The 20,637-nt window shown below is 41.7% G+C and overlaps 1 protein-coding gene across 6 annotated transcripts; it reads right to left on the reverse strand.

Annotated features, from left to right (window-relative positions):
- Positions 1-1,064: 1,064 nt before the first annotated feature.
- On the reverse strand, positions 1,065-17,328 carry sft2d1 (SFT2 domain containing 1). Of its 6 annotated transcripts, XM_028988599.1 has the most exons (10): positions 17,112-17,255; positions 16,862-16,878; positions 16,468-16,554; positions 14,312-14,457; positions 12,384-12,469; positions 7,572-7,653; positions 7,110-7,145; positions 6,808-6,866; positions 3,025-3,054; positions 1,065-1,530 (listed from the first exon to the last, which is right to left on the reverse strand). In XM_028988599.1, the coding sequence occupies exons 3-10, from the start codon at positions 16,499-16,501 to the stop codon at positions 1,491-1,493; spliced, it is 513 nt and encodes a 170-aa protein (XP_028844432.1). In that variant the 5' UTR covers positions 16,502-16,554; positions 16,862-16,878; positions 17,112-17,255; the 3' UTR covers positions 1,065-1,490. The 6 variants fall into 6 exon arrangements, 4 of the variants coding, with proteins under 4 accessions (XP_028844432.1, XP_028844431.1, XP_028844433.1 ...); XR_003750499.1 differs by lacking the exon at positions 16,862-16,878 and having other exon boundaries at positions 1,644-3,054; positions 17,112-17,267; XM_028988598.1 differs by lacking the exon at positions 16,862-16,878 and having other exon boundaries at positions 17,112-17,267.
- Positions 17,329-20,637: the final 3,309 nt, after the last annotated feature.

A 20,637-nucleotide genomic window follows, 5' to 3' on the forward strand; every position in this document is an offset into this window, starting at 1 on the left:
CTGAAACGTAAAATAGAAAACAGTCTGAAGGCTCTGGCAAAAAAAAAAAAAAAAAAAACTAAAACCGCCTGTTCGTAACCATTACAGACTCGTGGAAGGTTGCGGAAGGTCAGACAGTAGTGGGGCAGCACTTGGTGTGTTGGTCTGCAACAACAGTCCCTGATTTCCCTGAACATTTTAACCCCAATGACATAAACACACTGATCAATTGGCTTATCCCCGCATGGTTACTGTGGTTGCCGGAGGGAGGCTGTCTTGCGATCAATGTCCAGTGCGGGCGGCGGAACGAACACACGTTGCGGGTTCTGTCATTTTCACTAACAAAATGTAGACGTACGCACCTTGACTGAAACAAAGGCTTCGGAAACCTACTGAGATGGATCGGAAATTGTGTGACAATCATGAAATGTATTTCTTCCAAATATCTGATGCCCAATAATAATAAAGCTGGCACATTAACAAACGTGACCTTGGGACAAGAGTCGTCCTCTGACATCAGAGTGAAACACACGGGTAGTTCTGCTCGCGTGGCATTATGTATGTCTGGAAGAATCCCCCTACGCCAAACCACAACGGAAACCAGGTTCCTTTGGATCAGTCGGGTCTTGCGTATGGCAGACTCCACTACGGTCCACCTATTATTAACCCCGCCGGCCACTTGTCGTGGTGAGACGCGGGCAGGAAACTCTGGTCCTAATACCCAACACACACTGCAATCAGCATAATGGATGACAGGTGAGGGTGGCGGCGTACAGTACTGTTTGGGGGGGGGGGGGGGGGGGGGGGTTGCTCCACAGTGTGCTGTAGTCATGGCAACCCCATCTATGGAATCGTGGTGTTCACGGCAAAACAGCACACGCAAAGCTTACTGGGTTTTTAGGGCATGTTACAAATCACCTCGCAAGCTATAGCAAATTAGGGCACGTTGTTAGAGCGAATGGCAGACAATTAAGAAACGATAGAATGAGGAGGGGTGGGGTCATTTAAATTTGTTTCGGTCAGGAAACCTATTCTTTTTAACAAACCATACCACCAAATCTGTGAGAGACACAACACCTCTGTAATACAACCCACATCTCAACAGGGAGTTTATTAGGCAAAACACACAGTAAAATTCACTACAAAGATCAATATTGTCAATGATATTGGTAGAAAAAGAAAACCAATAATCTGATAAAGAAGCCACTTTTAGGTGGATTGGCACGGAATGCTTTGCCTTCACTCACAGAATAAAAAGGTTTTTATTTCAAAAACACACGTTCTCTCGTCCAACACACATACCACAGGATACAGTCAGAAATGAGAAGAAAAAAATTAAAATAACATGAACACTATGTTTTTTTTATTAATAACAGAAGTATTTTGAAGTCTTTTGCACTTAATAGTGCACAGTAAGGCTTGAGAGAAGACCATATTTTAAATAATATATGTATATTTTTTACATATTTACTTTGTATTTGGATATAGGGATGCGCCCTGGGAAGACAGCTTTAGCCCAAACAGGTAGTGAAGCACTTGATGACGGCATCTCTGCAAAGGAAGAAAGAGGAACATTGATTAAAAAAACGCGAAGATGAACAAGCGCACTCGTAAACCGCTGCCCGTTTCGCTTCTTGGACAGCAGTTGCTTCTTGGTTGCGGACCTGGCTGGGCGGAGCTCCTGAATACTTAATTTTGTTTTGGCGGGAAGCAGCTCATGCTCGCAGAGATGGACCCACCCCCGCCCCCCTCCACAGGTACCGGGCCGTAGGATGATGCAACTCCGGCAATCACCACAGCAACAGCAGAACAAGGTCACCGTGCCTCACGTCCCGCCTCTGCCTTGGCTCTTCCCGCCTCCGCCAGCCGCTCTGCCTGTGGAAATTGTGTTGCCATGCAGACTTCTCCTGCCTCGCCCGGCACTCGGGGAGAGAGGAGGAGGAGGAGGAGGCGTAAGGACCAGCCGAGGGAGGGATGAAGGGGCTGGCAGGGAGGCTGGTGACTCCAACCATCGGTTGCAATGATTCTCATTCATCTCTCTTTTGGCTCATGAACCCCCCCTCCTGCCCACCTCAAGCCTGAGAAGACCTTCCTTAAACAGTGGAGTCAGAACTATTTCGGTACCGAGCTTTAAAAACACTAAATTAATAAATTATGAGAGTCATTTGATTCAGTTCTGATGAAATATCGGTGCAACTCAAAGGTGAGGAATTTTTCACGGTTAATTAACGTTTAACGTTCATAAAATGCTAGTCAAAAAGAAATATAACTTAAAATTTTGTCATAGAAATAAACAAAAACATTGTTTTCTAAAGGATAATCATCATCATCTCTCAGTACAACATGCCCAGCCCCCCCTAAAGCCATAGGCAAGGGTGGGGTGTGGGGGCTCATTTGCTGTCAAAATAGATTAGAGCCCCATGTGCATGGGCCACCACTGGCAGAAGGGTGGGGGAGATGGAGGGGGGGTCAGATATGGAAAGGAAAAGCTTTGACAATATGTCACTGGTTCATAAGCAACACACTTGCTTATGAACCTGGAGACCACAAAGTCACAGGATGAAACCCCACTTTCTACCATTGTGTCCCTGAGCAAGACACTTAACCCTGACTGTCTCCAGGGAGGGGACTGTCCCTAGTGCCTCACAGCCGCAGTCGGACAACAAAAGAGTCAACAATACTGCTGATGAAAATGGCGAAAAACAAGTGGCCATTTGCATGCCGCAGTGACAGTGGGATGGACATTCTCAGGATTAGGGCCATATGGCATAGAAAAACAACCATGGGTTCTCAAGTAAATAAAAACATGTTTTCATTCATAGATTACCACCCCCCCTTGCGTGTAAAAAGCTTAATGCCACATGCATATGATCCACAATCCCTTTCAGTGAGACAATAGATGGAGCTTGATTTTAAATATCCTAAATTTCTTCCATTAATCAATGGAACAATTTTAATACCAAAAGCCAGGAGCACAATAATTCCTGGATTAATATAAAAGGGGGAGGGGCAGAACGATTACTAGAAAACCAATAAACATCTTACCGGGCAAATGGAATATAGGAGATGCTGTACCTGAAAGGGAGAAAAAACAGAAATGCTGAGCCCTTTGACCTCACATGTGAGATATTATTACAGCACAAATGTATTCAGCATTGTTCATTGTCATATGTGTGCTCAGACATTGTCAAATTTGATTATTAAAGGAACACAGGAACAGAATTGCACACATCATACATTCAAAACAAAAATGTCAACAGAGTACTGCCATACTGGTAAATTATGTATTATATATCTTCATAGGCATGCCATTATGGTCATCAGTTATGATTGAATTACTGAATGAAACCCACACAAGTGAAGGAATGTGACATTTAATTATATGTATGAATGTTCAAATAATATTCATATTAATTTCAATTAAATGAAATTATTAAGCGTATACCAAAAAGTTAGACATTTTTTATTTTATTACATTAATTAGATACATTATTAAAAAAAACATATACATGTGGCTGTATGGTCACCGGAACCCTACTTGCTACCGACGTTGGTTAGGACCTCGCTCTCATTCAAGTTCTGTGAATGGGTAAACCATTTAAGGATGTGACCTCTGAAACATGCTCTGTGCGTGTGCATGCTCGTAACTGCCTTTGAGCCACGAGACACGCTGTTGCCACAGTGATTCTCTGCTCCACAGATGTAAGGAGTGTATCCGGCCTGTCTCAGGCAGGAAGCCAACGCGATAAAGAGCAAAAATAACAGCAATCACACGCCAGTTAGGTGTAGACCACTGACGTGGCCAATGCGCCACTGTGTCTTCTCACTACCCACACATACGCATATACACCCACCCACATGTACCAATTAGTCACAATAGAATAGGGCATAATGTTTTTCGCACAGCAATATTTCCCTGCTCTTGTAATGTAGGGAATAAATGAAACCGAAGTGAAAGTGAAGTGATTGTCATTGTGAAACACTGCAGCACAGCACACAGTGACACAACAAAATGTGTCCTCTGCTTAGTGAGCAGTGGGCAGCCATGACAGGCGCCCGGGGAGCAGAGTGTGGGGACGGTGCTTTGCTCAGTGGCACCTTTTGATTATGGGTTAGTTTCCTAAACCACATTTTTACACTACCTAGTTTGGTGACCTTTCGCCCCTTGTGTCGCCAACACCAGTTCCACCAAGGATATGCTGAGGTGATCATATTAGTTCCCTTTCCCAGCCAGATGTGGGAAAGCCAGTAATATAATGGAATAATGCAGAATGTAAATAACGTCCACATCTCGCCTTTCTGAATGTTGCATAAAAGAAATGAGGAATTCAAAATATGCGTTTACCCGTAACAGGACTACATAGCACACAGAGCTGCGCCTGGTTGAAAATGGTCCAGTCCAACGTCTTGCAGTGCCAGTGCAGAAAGGTCTTTTAAAGACTTTTTAAGTCCACTTTCATTAAATGTAAGACCCTGCATTGGGGTACATTTCTACCTGGACTGTGGTTGTGACGTCACAGATAAAACTTTAATCAAGCTGAACTGTAGTACGCGGTGGGTGTGGCTTTGAACAAAAACTGAGTAAGAACTGAGGTGTAATAGGCTCCTTGCAATTCAAAGATCCTCTGTATTAATTTGGCTCACCACCTGCCACAAAAGAACAGGAGTAAGCTATAGTGGTTTATTTTGTTTTATATGAAAATGAACATTGCATTCAAAATATTTTATATATTTATTTACGTCAAAATCTTTAACCAATCACTGAAACAAATGTCCAAGCAGTGAATATATGGAAAGATCATATGGAATGGATAGGTACTATAGACAGCAAGTTTGTGCTTGCTGACCGCTCATTTATCGCACAAGCTTGGCCCGACTGAAATGCTAAAAATTAATTTCCAGCTCTACCCTGCGTTCCCCGACTCCAGTCTGGAACTGACAGTTTAGTCAGTTGGTAAAGTTTCAGAGAATGACATATTATATTGTCACTTCAGTCCAAGTACACATAATATAAAAATCACATCCCAAAATAAATGTAGGAACATACTTTCCCCCTCCTCACTAAGCAGTAATGACAGAACATTTTAAGACAAGGCTCTGTCCTTGGCCCCCTTCTATTCTCAATATACACTCACTCACTTGGTCACATCATCCAATCACATGGCTTCTCCTATCACTCTTATGCTGATGACACCCAGCTCTATCTGTCATTCCCACCATGCTACTATAGCAACAAAAATTTCGGCCTGTCTCTCAGACATATCGGCATGGATGTCTGCGCGACACCTCCAACTCAATCTATCCAAAACCGAGATTCTGATCTTTCCAGGAAAAAAATTCCCCTCAGAAAAACCTTTCAATTCAAATTGGCTCGCTACTGTTAACACCCACAGCATCTGCAAAAAGCCTTGGAATTTGGATAGATGACAAACTGAGTTTGAACCATCACGTTGCTGCGATCTCCAGATCCTGCAGGTTCACTCTCTACAACATTCGCAAGATTCGGCCTTTTCTCTCACAACAGGCTACGCAGCTCCTCGTCCAGGCAATGGTCATCTCCAAACTCGACTATTGTAACTCTCTCCTGGCTGGAGCCTCTGCAGTCACCATAAAACCACTCCAGATGGTCCAAAATATGGCAGCCCGTCTCATCTTCAATCAGCCAAAATACACCCATGTTACACCTCTTCTTACCTCCCTCCACTGGCTCCCGGTAGCTGCTCGCATTGACTTCAAATCCTTGATGCTGCCTACAGGGCTGTAAATGGAACTGCACCCTCCTACATCAACACACTACTACCTAGCTACACTCCTGCACGCTCTCTCAGATCAGCAAATGAAATGAGACTAAAAATTCCTTCTTCACGGGGTCTCCAATTCCAATCATCTCTGTTCTCCGTTGTTGTCCCTGGCTGGTGGAACACCCTGCCCTCCTCCACACGACTAGCCGAGACTATCACCACTTTTAAGAAGCAGGTGAAAACCCTCTTGTTCAAAAAATATTACAGACAAATCTTACAATTACACACGCACATGCGTACACATTGCACAAACAATACAAAAATTTATAAATACATTATAATTTTTCTTTGTCTAGCACCTAACTCAATATTCTATAGAAATCGAACAAGAATTGCTGGTGTCTTCCTCTTGTAAGTCACTTTGGATAAAAGCGTCTGCTAAATACAGTAAAGTTAAGTACAGTAAAGATAAGGATTCCAATCTCCAATGCAAAAAACATATTTTGTTATCACCAAATTATTTAGAGGTGACCAGTAAATAAATGTATTGACTGTACAGTATTTTTAAGATCTTTACTAGTCATTTGTAAAGTTATTTAAGGCCTTAATTTTCAAAAATCCAATTCAAGACTTTTTAAGGATCCGCGAAAACACTGATGATCTGTGTACTGCAATATTACTAATCTTACTGAAATCCAACTGAATCAAAAAAATTCTATCGCTAACACTCTTGAGGAACAGAAGGGCAATAAATTAAGGTGAAAATACACAGTTCTGCTACAAAAAAATGTTTGACAACCACATAACATGACAAACTCACCTCAGTACTGGGCTGTACGACTGAGGAAACCATACCAGGTTCTTTCAAGGCCATCAGGCACAAGTGACAGTAAAGCCGAACACAAAGGGGGGCTTAATTAGGCCTTTTCTCATTAACAGGATAACCACATGCCCCCTCCTGTAAGCCAGGCTTCATCCTCCTGACACACTATGTCAACCGACTTACACAAACCTTCTATGTGCTCTACTGATGCCACGGGAGCAGCAATAAAGACAGAATCAAACCGCAGACAGACAAAAGACTTACCAAGTCATTGCTAAGAACTGTAAAATGCAGAAGATGATGGCGAGTCCCCTTTTGCCCCACTGTAGAAAGAAAAAGAACAAAAACAAAGAAAAACTCAATGGTCCAGTCTATAAGTCATCTTTTCTGGTCACCAATGAATATCTTTCTGGGTTTGACAGTTATGACAATAAAATATTATTTCTCATGTGCAAGTCTCAGAAACATTTAAAAAACATCAGAAAATAAATAACTAATAACCAAAAAAAAAATGGATCCCAATACCCACATAACCCTAATTTCAACAAATTTGAGTGGCTTCTTACCAAGAACACAGAGAGCAGAGTCAGGATAAGGCAGAGCTAGACATACAAATAATAAACAAGCATTTATATGAGACATTGCCCAGGTATGAGACATTAAAATAATTCCATATAGGTCTGTGTGTTTAGATACAGATTATCTGAAAAGTAACAGCCAATGCTGCTTTGGTTAAATCTCAGGCTTAAGTCAGTCATCTTCGAAATCCCCTAATACGACAGAAAACAGTAACTGTGTTTGAACACACATTTAGCATATTACACAGACACACCATATACCAACTCAATTTCTTTGTCTGGCGATGTTGTGGTCAGCCTGTTAGATGCCTGATCAGCTAGTGATCCACACATAATGCTATGTGTAGATATTAGGCTTAATTAAGTCTTAATTTCGCAAACGCTGTTTTGAGAACCTTCAATAGTTACATAATTGACATTTCAACAAAAATAAAAAGAAAATCTTGTTACCAGCATGACACATGTGGCTATAAGTCGGGTGGGGTCAAACATGCGTTTCAGCTGCTTCAGTGGTCCCATCAGGAAACATGTACTGCAGGAGAGATCCAAAAACATTCCACTTAACTGGACTAAATGAGAAACACAAAGCTCAGGTGTAAGACAAAAAGCAACTTAGTCACTGAATGATAGGCGGGACACCTCTTATTAATACAGACATAATGTGAGGTTAAGATGAATTTTATCATTTAGTGCTGTATGTTTTAATCAATAGAGAAATGTTGAAAATTCTACATAAGTTCTAGATATCAATGTATCAGGTATAAGCAAACTATAGGACAGATCACCCTATATCCCAGATATCCCACCCCAACTAACAGTTTGGAAGTTCAGACACTGTTCACTGCAGTCAATGATTGTTTCTTGATTGATTGTTTCTTACGATAAGAGATGACGATGCTGGTAGACTTTGTGGTTTGCCTGTGTCAGACGCGACACTTCACCGGAAAACAGCATTCTCTCTCATTCTGTTAATGTTAATGGCACAGCTTTCACATCTTCATAGTAAACTAACTGGTATGCTGCTACTGCTGAGGCCTTAAAGCGCTTAAATCCAGACAGTCAATACAGCTCTGTAGACAGGGATCAGATGTCCAAGGCGTTGCCACGGTGCCAGTGTGCCTCAGGCTTATGTTCGGACTGTCCCCACATGCCTGTGATTAAGGGCAGGAGCGGGTGGCAGATCACACATAGTCACGCTTGGCCCTTGGTGACACAGCAACCACAGAGTATTAGGTCATGACATGAGCTCGGCCTTGCATGCCATGGCTACAGTCAGCACACTGACCTAAGACTGTTTAAGACCCCCCCACTCGTTTCAAAAATGTGTTTTGCTACGATTGGATTTCCTCCATGGTATAGGAATCAGAATTGCAGAAATGAATTTGGGGGATTAAAATGGGAGGTGTGAATGAACTAAATGTAGATTACAGAAGCACACAGGAAGAGGTCATTAAAAGGTTTACTACTGGTGGGCACCAGGCAGGTCGTCTAGTCCCTGTTAACTGACCAATCTAAAACACAGTGCAGAGAAAACAGCTTGCTAAATGATTAAACCTAAAACAATAGAACGTATTATGATGCCTGCATGCTATCGAATGGCAGCAATGAGCACGGCATTGCTGAACGGTAACTAAGGCACAGGCAGAAACACACTGACCTACTTTCTGGAGATTCCTCTTGACATATATTGCATGGTATTAATAGGACAAAAAAAAAAAAAAAACTATTGTGGTGACAATAATAAGATAGGAAATGAGGACATACCTACTCAAGTTTCTGATCACAATCGGAACGATATTTAACCAAGAAACCATCCCTTTTTTGCAATATCTCATAAAATCAGCACAAATTACTTTTTTTACATAAACACTGATGTATTCCAGCTCAACTCCACAAATGATCCACACACTACCTTATCAGAACTGAAATCTATTGTGGTATTTTGTCTGTCTCAATCCTCTTTTCTTTTTACATTACTAGTCAAAAGTATGGATGCACCTGCTCATTAACTGGTGTTGCATTTTTTATGTTCTATAACAAAATTTGAGGCAGGGAGACCTCTTTCGGTCTATTCGCTTGACATCTCACTATGGGATATGCCCCTTGCGTGGATATTCGCTGAAGCCCAATTCAATCACGCTTTCAGGCTGGGCCGGTTGGGGCAGCAGGAGGCCCCACCTCCTCTTAATAAAGCCTCCTGTGCCAGTCCATCATTTTTCTTCTGAGCCCTCGAGTACCTACATGCATGAGTTTGGAGCTTCAACGTAACTGTTCACAGAACGAGCTACCACTCATCTGCCGAGCGTCAAACTGCTCCCTTTCTCAAGCTGTTTTTATACTTATCTTTAACTATCAGATTGTGACTAATCAGCCTTTTTCACCCTTGCCAAGCCTCACTCACCAGCAATGCTTCTACTAAGGTCAAGAAACCATTGTGCACCTGCGGTGTCACCATCACCGTGAGGGACACCAATCTCGTGTGCCCGGTCTGTCTCGGCTATGCACATGCCAAAGGCTCCAGATTAGACGGAAAGTTTTTGCCTCCGACCAACCAGCTTCTGCCCAGGTGAACGGCATTCATTCACTCTGGCTCAGCAACCAAGGCCCAACTTTTCACGAACTGGACTGAGACCCGTCGCACAGACCTGGTCAGCGGAAGCTGCCAGACAGCAATGCTCATCTAAAAGCCCTGAACACCCACCTCCCGCGTTACATAGTCAGAATGTTAAAGGTCCCGGGACATGAAAAATGTATGTTTTTATAGTTTTTAATGGTCCCCTAATACTATATCTGAAGCCTCTTTCCGCCATCACGACTGGTTCACACTGGTCAATGTAAAGGACGCATATTTCCAGATTCCCATATATATCCCCCACACAGGAAATTCCTGAGATTTGCATTTGAGGTGGAACATACGAATTTCAGGTTGTACCATTCGAGCTGGCTCTAGCCACATGGGTTTTCATGAAAAGTGTGTAGGCAGCGTAGTCTCTGCTGAGGGACAGGGGAACGCATGTGACACACAGTGCTGCTTAACACCAACCTTCACAGTCTGGGCATCAGATTAAATTATGCGAAGAGCTCCCTGGTCCCATCGTAGAAGATAACTTTTCTGGGTCTAGATCAACATTGTCACCACAGCGAGTGTCAACGTTCCTGCAATGTCTGGCCTGCTTGCGGTTGAATTGCTCTGTTTCATTCTGCGTGTGTCTGAGGATGGTGGGCTTAATGGTGTATGTCATAAACGTGGGTTGCATCACTCCATCTCTGCCCGTCTCACCATTTAAACTGGCAGGTGGGCGTGGCGCTGGAATGTTTACTCGCGCTCAGCTGCTGGAGGGCTCCGTCTGTGCCGGCAACCCCGCTGGGCGAGGTGGCCATGCGCAAATTAGTGACCACGGATGCATCTGCATCTGGATGGGGCACCCTGCTTTAACGGAGAGCAGCCAACGTCCATCCTGATCAGGACAGACAGCATCACAGCAAAATAAAACCAAAATAAAGTATTTTAAGTATGATAAGTAATTTTTGCCAGCTTTTGCCATGATGCTCAAAATGTTTCCCCTGAGATGTTTCTGCAGCTTGGGAGTCCACCTGTGGAAAAAACGAGATTTGGAAAGGCACACACCGGTCTCTATAAGGTCCCACAGTTGACAGTTCATGTCAGAGCACAAACCAAGCAAGAAGTCAAAGGAACAGTCATCCTTAAGTGGATGAAGTTTAAAAACCTCAGGACTCTTCCTAGAGCTGTCCAGCAACTGAAAGTGAGAGATCGGGGTAGAAGGGCCTTAGTGAGAGAAACCAGGTACTGCTCATCACCAGGCCAATACCATCCCTAGAGTGAAGCATGGTGGTGGTAACATCATGCCGTGGGTAGGTTTCTCAGCTGCAGGAACTGGGAGACTAGTCAGGATAGAGGGAAAGATGACTGCAGCAACAATACAGAGACATCCTGGATGAAAACCTGATCCTGAGTGCTCTTAAACTCGGGGGAAATGGTTCACCTTTCAGAAGGACAATGACCCTAAGCACACAGCAAAGATATGAAAGGAGTGGCTTCAGGACAACTCTGTGAAAGTCATTGAGTGGCCCAGCCAGAGCCCAGACTTGAATCTGATTAAACATCTCTGGAGAGATCTTAAAATGTCTGTGCAACGACACTTCTCATCCAACCAGATGGAACTTGAGAGGTGCTTTAAAGAGGAATGGGCCGAACTGGCCAAGGATAGGTGTTCCAAGCTTGTGGCATCATATTCAAAAAGACTTGAGGATGTAATTACTGCATGACGAAGTACTGAGCAAAGGCTGTGAATATTTATGTAAATGCGATCTCAGTTTGTTTTTTTTTTTTTTTTAGAAATTTGCCAAAACCAAGTAAACTTTGTTTTCACGCTGTCATTAAGGGATGTTGTGTGTAGAATTCTGAGAAAGAATTACGTGACAAAAAAATAACAAAAGATGGAAAAAGTGATGTGCTGTACCATGAAGTACTGGCACTGGTAAACTGTTTCTTGTTAGGTCCATAAATAGAAAGAAGTGTGTAAATAAATGGCACTGTCTTCCTCTGAGACCAGAGGGAGTGGCAGGATCCGGAAATGACCAAAAAAAACTTTTTTAGCGTCTGTGAGCACTGAGAACAGTTCAATCACTGATCAAAGACAGACTGATCAAAAACATTAAGGAAGTAGATTGTAATGTAAAGTTATGTAATAAGACAAAAACATTGAAAAACATTTACGAGAGTTCTTTTATCGCTGAGCTCTTTAAGGAAATTTTCACCAAACGTCTTACAATAATTCTTTGTGGCTATTGAATCATAGGTCAATGCTATCAATTTAAAATTAATGCTGTGTAAAATTGTCCATTAATGCAATTTTTCAGTCCTGTAAACATTACCTTAGACATGTAAATGGCCACCATTATGGCTGCTGCACGTGTCTGCAGACCTGCAGTGTGAACGGAGTCTTTTTATAGTTGAGCCACTATATAGCTGCCAGCTGCAAGTAAAAGGGCAGTCTCACACCTTACGTAACTAGAGTGATGATTAACCACTCAACAGGAAAATTTGCTTTTAAATAGCCTCGCTCTGATTTAGAAACCAAGCACACTTATTTGAGGGGGGGGGGCAGCTTTGAAATGGCCAGCTATTTATTAATGACAGAAAAATATCTGACATCGATGAAATGCTAATAAACACCTCGCACAAACACGGCATAAGTTTACGAAGGGCCACTGTGAAGAGGCAAAAGTGTCACCACTTACCTGGCAATAGCAGCTATGTTTCCGATTGTGTAGAATACAGCAAACATACTAAGGCCAGCCCCTGGCAAGAAGAGAAGTGCTGTCCCCTAAGGAAAGCAAATACAACAGAAGACCAAGGCACCCTCATTTAGCAAATACTTGAAGTGGCAAACAGGCACATACATTTGTATATGCATTTATGCCCATGTTATTTGACATGGGAACATGCTGTGAACAGAAAGTAGGCAAACCTGGCTTTATAAATTATACACATTAAATAAAGACACCACAATGCACTACAAGCATTATAAGAAAATCCACATGGGAGAAAAAGAGTGGTATGACTCCCTCTAAAGGTTGAATTCTGCAGCACATTTTGGAAGACAGCAAAGCAATTTTTTCAAAAAGACAGATTCATTGTACATGTGCAAGTACGGAAATAACAAGCACATTGAAGAGTACAATCAGAGGTGTGTAGCAAGCATTTCTTTATTTCAAAGATATATTCATATTTAGTTTGAATTCACCTTGCAACATAGTATCATTCAGACTGGTAAGACCTTAACTAGGGAAAAAGGGCCAAATCTAGATGAATTGTTCATCTAGTAATATGATCTCTTTCTTAATATTTGGAAACAAGACAACAATGACCTGAGAAACATTAAGGAATCTGATAGGAACAGAGAGTATCGCATGTGTTTAACATATGGCGCAGTAGGAGTGTAAGAGGGTGCTATCAGTAGATTGGGTGAGAACAAGGCGAAAGCAATCAGCTGATATGTGTAACAGCAACCCACAAACCACCTGTCACAGAAATACAGCGATTCTGGACATTCAAAAACTGTATAATATTAGTATCCCTCCACGGTTACTCCATAACACATCAAGATTCAATTGGATGTGCATAATCTGTATGCATTAATAGGTTTGCACTTCACAACTAAAATGAACATAGATAGCATATCACACTACATAATCCAGTTTTGTCTACGAAAAGGAATTGATATTAGAGAACATAAACGTCTTTATTTAAATACATTTTGCAAAATAGACACCAAAACAATATTGTCCACTACATTATGGAATTCATCTGATGTATTATAGGTATTCTTTTACAAAGTCCTACAATGACCAAGATGTTTGGATAAAACAGCTGATGGAATGATGTAATATCTGCATACATGTATAGAGGAACTGTATCAGCAACAATACATCTTGTGATCCAATGGATGCTATTTTCATTAAACCAACTCGGTCACTTTTAACGCTTCATTAATTTTGAATTAATTAAGCACACTAGTATAGTATACAGTGGTGTGAAAAACTATTTGCCCCCTTCCTGATTTCTTATTCTTTTGCATGTTTGTCACACAAAATGTTTGTGATCACCAAACACATTTAACTATTAGTCAAAGATAACACAAGTAAACACAAAATGCAGTTTTTAAATGATGGTTTTTATTATTTAGGGAGAAAAAAAAAATCCAAACCTACATGGCCCTGTGTGAAAAAATAATTGCCCCCTGAACCTAATAACTGGTTGGGCCACCCCTAGCAGCAATAACTGCAATCAAGCATTTGCGATAACTTGCAACAAGTCTTTTACAGCGCTCTGGAGCGATTTTGGCCCACTCATCTTTTCAGAATTGTTGTAATTTAGCTTTATTTGAGGGTTTTCTAGCATGAACCGCCTTTTTAAGGTCATGCCACAACATCTCAATAGGATTCAGGTCAGGACTTTGACTAGGCCACTCCAAAGTCTTCATTTAGTTTTTCCTTCAGCCATTCAGAGGTGGATTTGCTGGTGTGTTTTGGGTCATTGTCCTGCTGCAGCACCCAACGTTAATGTTAATGTTCTTTTTGCTTAAATGTGGTTTGCGGCTTGGAAATCTGCCATGCAGGCCGTTTTTGCCCAGTCTCTTTCTTATGGTGGAGTCGTGAACACTGACCTTAATGGAGGCAAGTGAGGCCTGCAGTTCTTTAGATGTTGTCCTAGGGTCTTTTGTGGCCTCTCGGATGAGTTGTCTCTGCGCTCTTGGTGTAATTTTGGTCGGCCAGCCACTCCTGGGAAGGTTCACTTCCTGGTGGTAGTAGCCTAGTGGGTAACACACTCGTCTATGAACCGGAAGACCCAGGTTCAAAATCCCACTTACTACCATTGTGTCCCTGAGCAAGACACTTAACCCTACGTTGCTCTAGGGGGACAGTCCCTGTAACTACTGATTGTAAGTTGCTCTGGATAAGGGCGTCTGATAAATGCTGTAAATGTTCACCACTGTTCCATGTTTTTGCCATTTGTGGATAATGGCTCTCACTGTGGTTCGCTGGAGTCCCAAAGCTTTAGAAATGGCTTTATAACCGTTACCAGACTGATAGATCTCATTTACTTTTGTTCTCATTTGTTCCTGAATCTCTTTGGATCTTGGCGTCATGTTTAGCTTTTGAGGTGCTTTTGGTCTACTTCTCTGTGTCAGGTAGCTCCTATTTAAGTGATTTCTTGACTAAAACAGGTGTGGCAGTATTCAGGCCTGGGGGTGACTACAGAAATTGAACTCAGGTGTGATAAACCACAGTTAAGTTATTTTTTCACAAGGGGGGCAATCACTTTTTCACATAGGGCCATGTAGATTTGGAGTTTTTTTCTCCCTTAATAACGTAAACCTTCATTTAAGAAACATTTAAGTGTGACAAACATGCAAAAGAATAAGAAATCAGGAAGGGGGCAAATCGTTTTTCACACCACTGTATAGTGAATCAGCGGTAGAGGTGTGAACCTTCACTGGTCTCACGATTCGATTACGATTATCAGTGCCTCGATATCGATGCGTCGCGATGCATCCCAGACATTTTCTACATGGTACGCCTGTGTGGACGCTCTCCCGGAGCAGTTTAGTGAGTCCCTCAGAGGGAGACATTTTAAACAGTATTCTTTACAGAATTCAATTTTTTTTTCAAATTCAACTGAATTAAACTAAACATCTCATTTCACGTGCTCTGTAGATCAGGCCGCCACAGTCACTACCGGCACTACTTTTTTAACGAGAACCTTTATGCCGCCGCCAGAAAATCCCCAAGCAACGTCATTATGATGGGATCAATTATGTTCTGCACTGCATCGATGCAATGTCTGCACCGCAATGCATTGATTATATGATTAATTTCAACACCCCTAATCAACGGATGTTGGTTTGATTAAATCATTATTTCAAATAATAATATTTCAATTAATATTTATGATTATTTTTTATATCCAACATATCCACTTACAAGCATCTTACATGATTGTCCTGTTTGTCCATGTTCAGCGTACAGAAAGTTTTACAATTTTCTTTTATAGTCTGTACAGCTATTTAAGTTCTAGTTAGTTTAGTGTGTACATACATATATATTTTTCTTTCTTTTATGATTGGTGGTCTGTGTAAAACAGTATTTCAATACAATTCAATTCAAGCTCATTTCATGTTGTTTTTCCAAGTGACCCTAAACTTTTGAACAGTTGTGTAAACCTATGAATTAGACTTGGTCAACATTTCCAGGGCTCTAGACTAACTTTTTGTACTGATGTACCTAAACACAAATCATCAAATTTGCCCAATATGCTTAACTAACAATCTGGTCAACATAAAAGACCTGTAATTATTTAAGTTCTATATATGCCTACAAGAAAGAAAACTTGTGGAAAATGTGTTTGTGCTAAATTAAAAGTGCAAGTGTTTCAAGGGCTTGAACTTCGTACAATACTGTCGGGTTTGGGCTTTTAAAAAAGCTCGACTTGTCAGACTCTGATCCAACTTTTAAGGTCTGATTAAAACTCTACGGGTCCAGGCTACTCACCTTTGTCTGTCTGACTGCAGCATGCACACTTTCAAATGTACAGGAATATCTGGACCACGACCAATTCCATCCCCGAATGGCTAGTCGCATCTATTTAGTTACACACGTGAACGAATTGGTCACCCTCTAGAGCCCTGATTTCAAACCACATGGCCGTGCCTATAATACCAACACCACAATATGCTAAAATGCATATCTGAAATTCTCCAGAGCTTCTGAAATTGTGAGACTGATACGCTAGACAAGAGTTATGTATGGTGAGACGACTCACAAGGATTGAGCTCAGGACCCCCACGGCGAAGCATATGACAAACCACTTCACCCGTGTGCCAAAACTCAGAGTGGAGGCATCCAGGACCTAAAACCAGAGAACAAAAGAAGGATGTCACAAGTCATGCCCCCAAACCATACACCAACCCACGGGCTTCCTGGCCAAACATTCAGACTCTGTTATATCCGAATTTAATTTAGCTGAATATCGTTTGGCTAAGTTGCAACTTTTTTTTTCTTTCTCATCCTTATTTTTGCTTTATTCCTCCACATTTTCTCACTAGCCCAACATCAGCATGTGTGCTCATTTCATCACATTAGCACACGAAATTAAAGCAGCATGTGTACATAAACGGACACTGACAAATAATAACGAGATATTCTACAAGCCTTACCTCACATGACCCATGACCTCATGAAAGCATGAAAGGAGCAACAATCCACATTTATTAATGCATTATACAATGAGTTTACACACATGGCAGTATAAAAAGACACGAGCTAGTGTACCCAAACAAGGTGAGGATATCGCTGGGTATTTACATATAAACTAAAAAATAATATTTTATTACATACATTTGAAAATTAAACGAGGGATGTCGTGCTACATGCGTCCGATTAAAAAACATCGTGAACTGGATGTACCTGGGAGGTCAATCCCAGCTCCTCGTTTTCCTCGTGGCCACTTAAAACACGACGAAGCTTGTCCATCGTACTACTTGTCTATTAACTGAGTCGCTGCCGCAAACTTTAATCATGCGAACACTTCCTCAAAGCTGAGCCAACAAATTCGACACGGCTAGGCGTTTCACAAGCGCTAACGCTGGAAATGCGTGACAGCCAGGGCTGCCAGATCAAGCGACATAAAACCAGACCCTCCAGGAAGTGTATATTTTGCGAAATAAGCAATCGGAGGTGTAAGCAAAAGTTTGCACTACTTTGCCATCTGATTAATAGCACAAACTCTCTTCATTTATCAGACGTCTTTTCGACATTAGATACCGGTTTTACACAATTATATCAAAATCGCTTATGCTAAGCGGACGTGGCAACAAGGGGAACGGCGATGCGACGAGTAACATGGCGTCACGTGATATTTGAGAGTATGGAAGGTTGTTTCACAATAAGGGGAGAGGAAACATCGCCATCGGGCCTGTAATATGAAAGGCCGTTGTCACAAGAACGGTAGCAAGTCTCCAAAAGGAGACTTTTCTTTTGTGGTATTGCTGCAGCACTTTTTAGTTTAATAATGATGAGGAAAACGCAAAATAAAAAATCGCAAGATAGAAGAAAAGTCAAAAGTACACACAAACTTGTGTTTAAAAAGACTAGTTGAAGTTGAAGTACTGACTGAACTTTTTCACTCAAGTTAAGGTAAAACGTACAAGCCCCAAATCATGCTTAAAGAATAAAAGTATAGAGCAAGCAGCGTGCAAGTAGAGAGAAATAAAGTGAAATGAATACAAATGGCTCTTTTGGTCAATCTTTTCTAAACACATTCACAGAATAAAACTGTGGTAAAAGATTGAGAGATTAAAATCTCATTGTGCATGGTGTTCAAAAACTTAATTTGTTGTGTTTCTGTGTGACTCTAGACTCTTGTAGTAGCGGTCCTCAGGTGTTACGGACATACATATAACAATAATATGTAACAATAATAATAACGAGTAGACACGTTCGGTACAACCCCTTTACTTCCTAACCACCATAGACTTGCTCCCACCACCAGAAATACATAATCCAACATGAACACATTGCCTCCACCTGGACACTTGTAAGGGAAGTTATGTTAAAATGCTTTTCATTGACTACAGTTCAGCATTTAACACGATAATCCCTTCCACACTCACCATTTACATTTACATTTACGGCATTTATCAGACACCCTTATCCAGTCTCCCTGGAGCAGTTCAGGGACACAATGGTAGTAAGCGGGATTTGAACCTGTGTCTACTGGTTCATAGGTGAGTGTGTTAACCACTAGGCTGCTACCACCACCAAGATGGAACACCTGGGAGTCAGCTCATCTCTGTCAATGGATCTCCAACTTCCTAACTGGCAGTAAGGATGGGCGGACATGTCTCAGCCACCATCACTCTCAGCACTTGAGTCCCCCAGGGCTGTGTTTTGAGCCCCCTGCTGTACTCTCTGTACACCCATGACTGTGCAGCCACTACAAACTCTACCACGGATTTATGGGTAAACCAAGTGTCGCGAGAAAAGACACGAGATCCCTCACATGGACTGCAGGTGAGCAGATGTTTTCCGCGAGGCTCCGCTAAGCTAAAATAAAGGGTTAAGTTATAGCGAAGCTGTAAAGGACTTATCTCTTTTGAGGACAAGCGGCCAACAAGGTACTCATTAAGAAATGTTCCGTTTATGTTTGTGTATTTGTATTGTGTAATTGTTAACGTGTTATACTCTTCACTTAAATACAGTTCTCACGGCACAAGGTCCATGGCGCAAGTTTTATAAGAATGTCCATGCAATAAAGCCCGTTTCGAGAGCCGACCTGTGTCTGTGTTGTCTTGAAGATAGCTACAGTCCTGTCACATCAACACTGTGCTGAAAAAGGCCTGGCAGCGTATCTACCACCTTAGACGCCTGAGAGACTTTAGACTGCCCTCTAAGGTGCTGCTAATCCTTCTACTTCTACTCCTGCACATCCTGAGGGGAGACATCACAACCTGGTTCGGGAACAGCACCATGCAGGACAAGCGAGCCCTACAGAGGGTGGTTTGATCAGCTGAAGGCATCATCTGTACCAAGCTCCCTGACCTTCAATCGATCTACAGCAAGCGGTGCTGGACCAGGGCTGGGAAGATAACAATGGACTCTTCTCTCTGCTGCGATCAGGGAAGCGCTTCCGCTCCCTGAAGTCCAACACAGAGAGAATGAGGAGGAGCTTCTTCCCGCAGGCTAATCGAGCTTTCAACAACCACGACACTTCATAGAACTCAATACACTCCAGCACTTTTACTTTCAATAATTTCTGGACTCAATCCCCCAGAATTTTGCAAAAATTTTCACTTTACTTTACACACCTTCAACCTACCTGTTACACATATTTTATGTTTAAAAATATAAAATTGTAATATTTAATTATGTTTGCAATATTTGCATATTGGTTCCACTTGAATACTTGCAATATTTGCAATATTGAGGTCTATAGCGGTCGCAAAAGCATTTCACTGCATATCATACCGTGTATGACTGTGTACATGACAAATAAAATTTGAATTTGAATAGCACTGCTGTTCTGAACGGCTATGAACTCGTACCGGAAGCGTACAGACAGCGGGGCCTTCGAAAAGACAAAAAGGTCACGTTTGTTGAGTTTGCATGCGAAAAGGAGAACGTGTACGATCGCTGGTGTTCTTGCCAGCAGGTAACCACAAAGGAGCAAGTCAAGATCGGACATCTTATTGCTGATTGCCCGGTTTTAAAGCAGAAGAAGCAGTAATCGAAAAGCCCAGTGAAGAAGGGGGTTGGCTTTGTAGGTCCTGTTAATGTGGAGTAGTAGAGGAGTTTAGTCCATTCGTTTTTGAAGCATTTGTCTCTGTCTGCGGGTCTGGAAAAGACTGTGTCTTATTAAAATGCTGTGTGACACGAGTGCCGCATAGTCTTTTATTTTGGATTCCTGCTTATCATTTTCTGAAGAGACTTATTGTGGTTATGATGTTGTGGTGCAGGGAATCGAAATGCCGTTTATGAATGGTCCCTTGCATTACGTCCGTTTTAAGAGCGACTTGTTTTTTCGAGTTGGGCCAAAGTCACTACCCACCCTCGCTTACCCATGAAAGGATTTGGCGAAGGAACAGATCTTTCCCTTTCCTGAGGTGATTAGGAATCCTCTGGTTGGCTCACCACTCAGTGAGACCTTTCAGAATTAGGGGTGGGACGATACAGGTAACGATTCAATTTTGTGGCGATATGTGGCCCACGATAATGATAATATCACGATTCGCAATATCTATGATATATTGGAAGAAATTTCATCATTAATATATCAATAAGGAATAAGGAAATAATAAGGAAATCTTATGTATTTATTAATTCGAATATTTCCAACATTGTGCAAGGAAATTTACATAATAACTCACTGCATGAACATTAATTAACATGCGTAAACCATGATACTGAAACGACAGTAGTAAGTTACTGTAACTTA

Source organism: Denticeps clupeoides, chromosome 8, assembly GCF_900700375.1.
Source record: "Denticeps clupeoides chromosome 8, fDenClu1.1, whole genome shotgun sequence".
NCBI lineage: Eukaryota > Metazoa > Chordata > Actinopteri > Clupeiformes > Denticipitidae > Denticeps > Denticeps clupeoides.

Bases quoted from the DNA above. Each gene is read 5' to 3' on its own strand.
- sft2d1 (XM_028988598.1), bottom strand. From the start codon at position 16,501: ATGCTTCGCCGTGGGGGTCCTGAGCTCAATCCTT. The intron at 14,458-16,467 runs GTGAGTCGTCTC...GTTACCCACTAG, and splicing joins GGGTCCTGAGCTCAATCCTT to GCTACTACCACCAGGAAGTG. The intron at 7,146-7,571 runs GTAACAAGATTT...TTGTATGTCTAG, and splicing joins TAGCCACATGTGTCATGCTG to CTCTGCCTTATCCTGACTCT.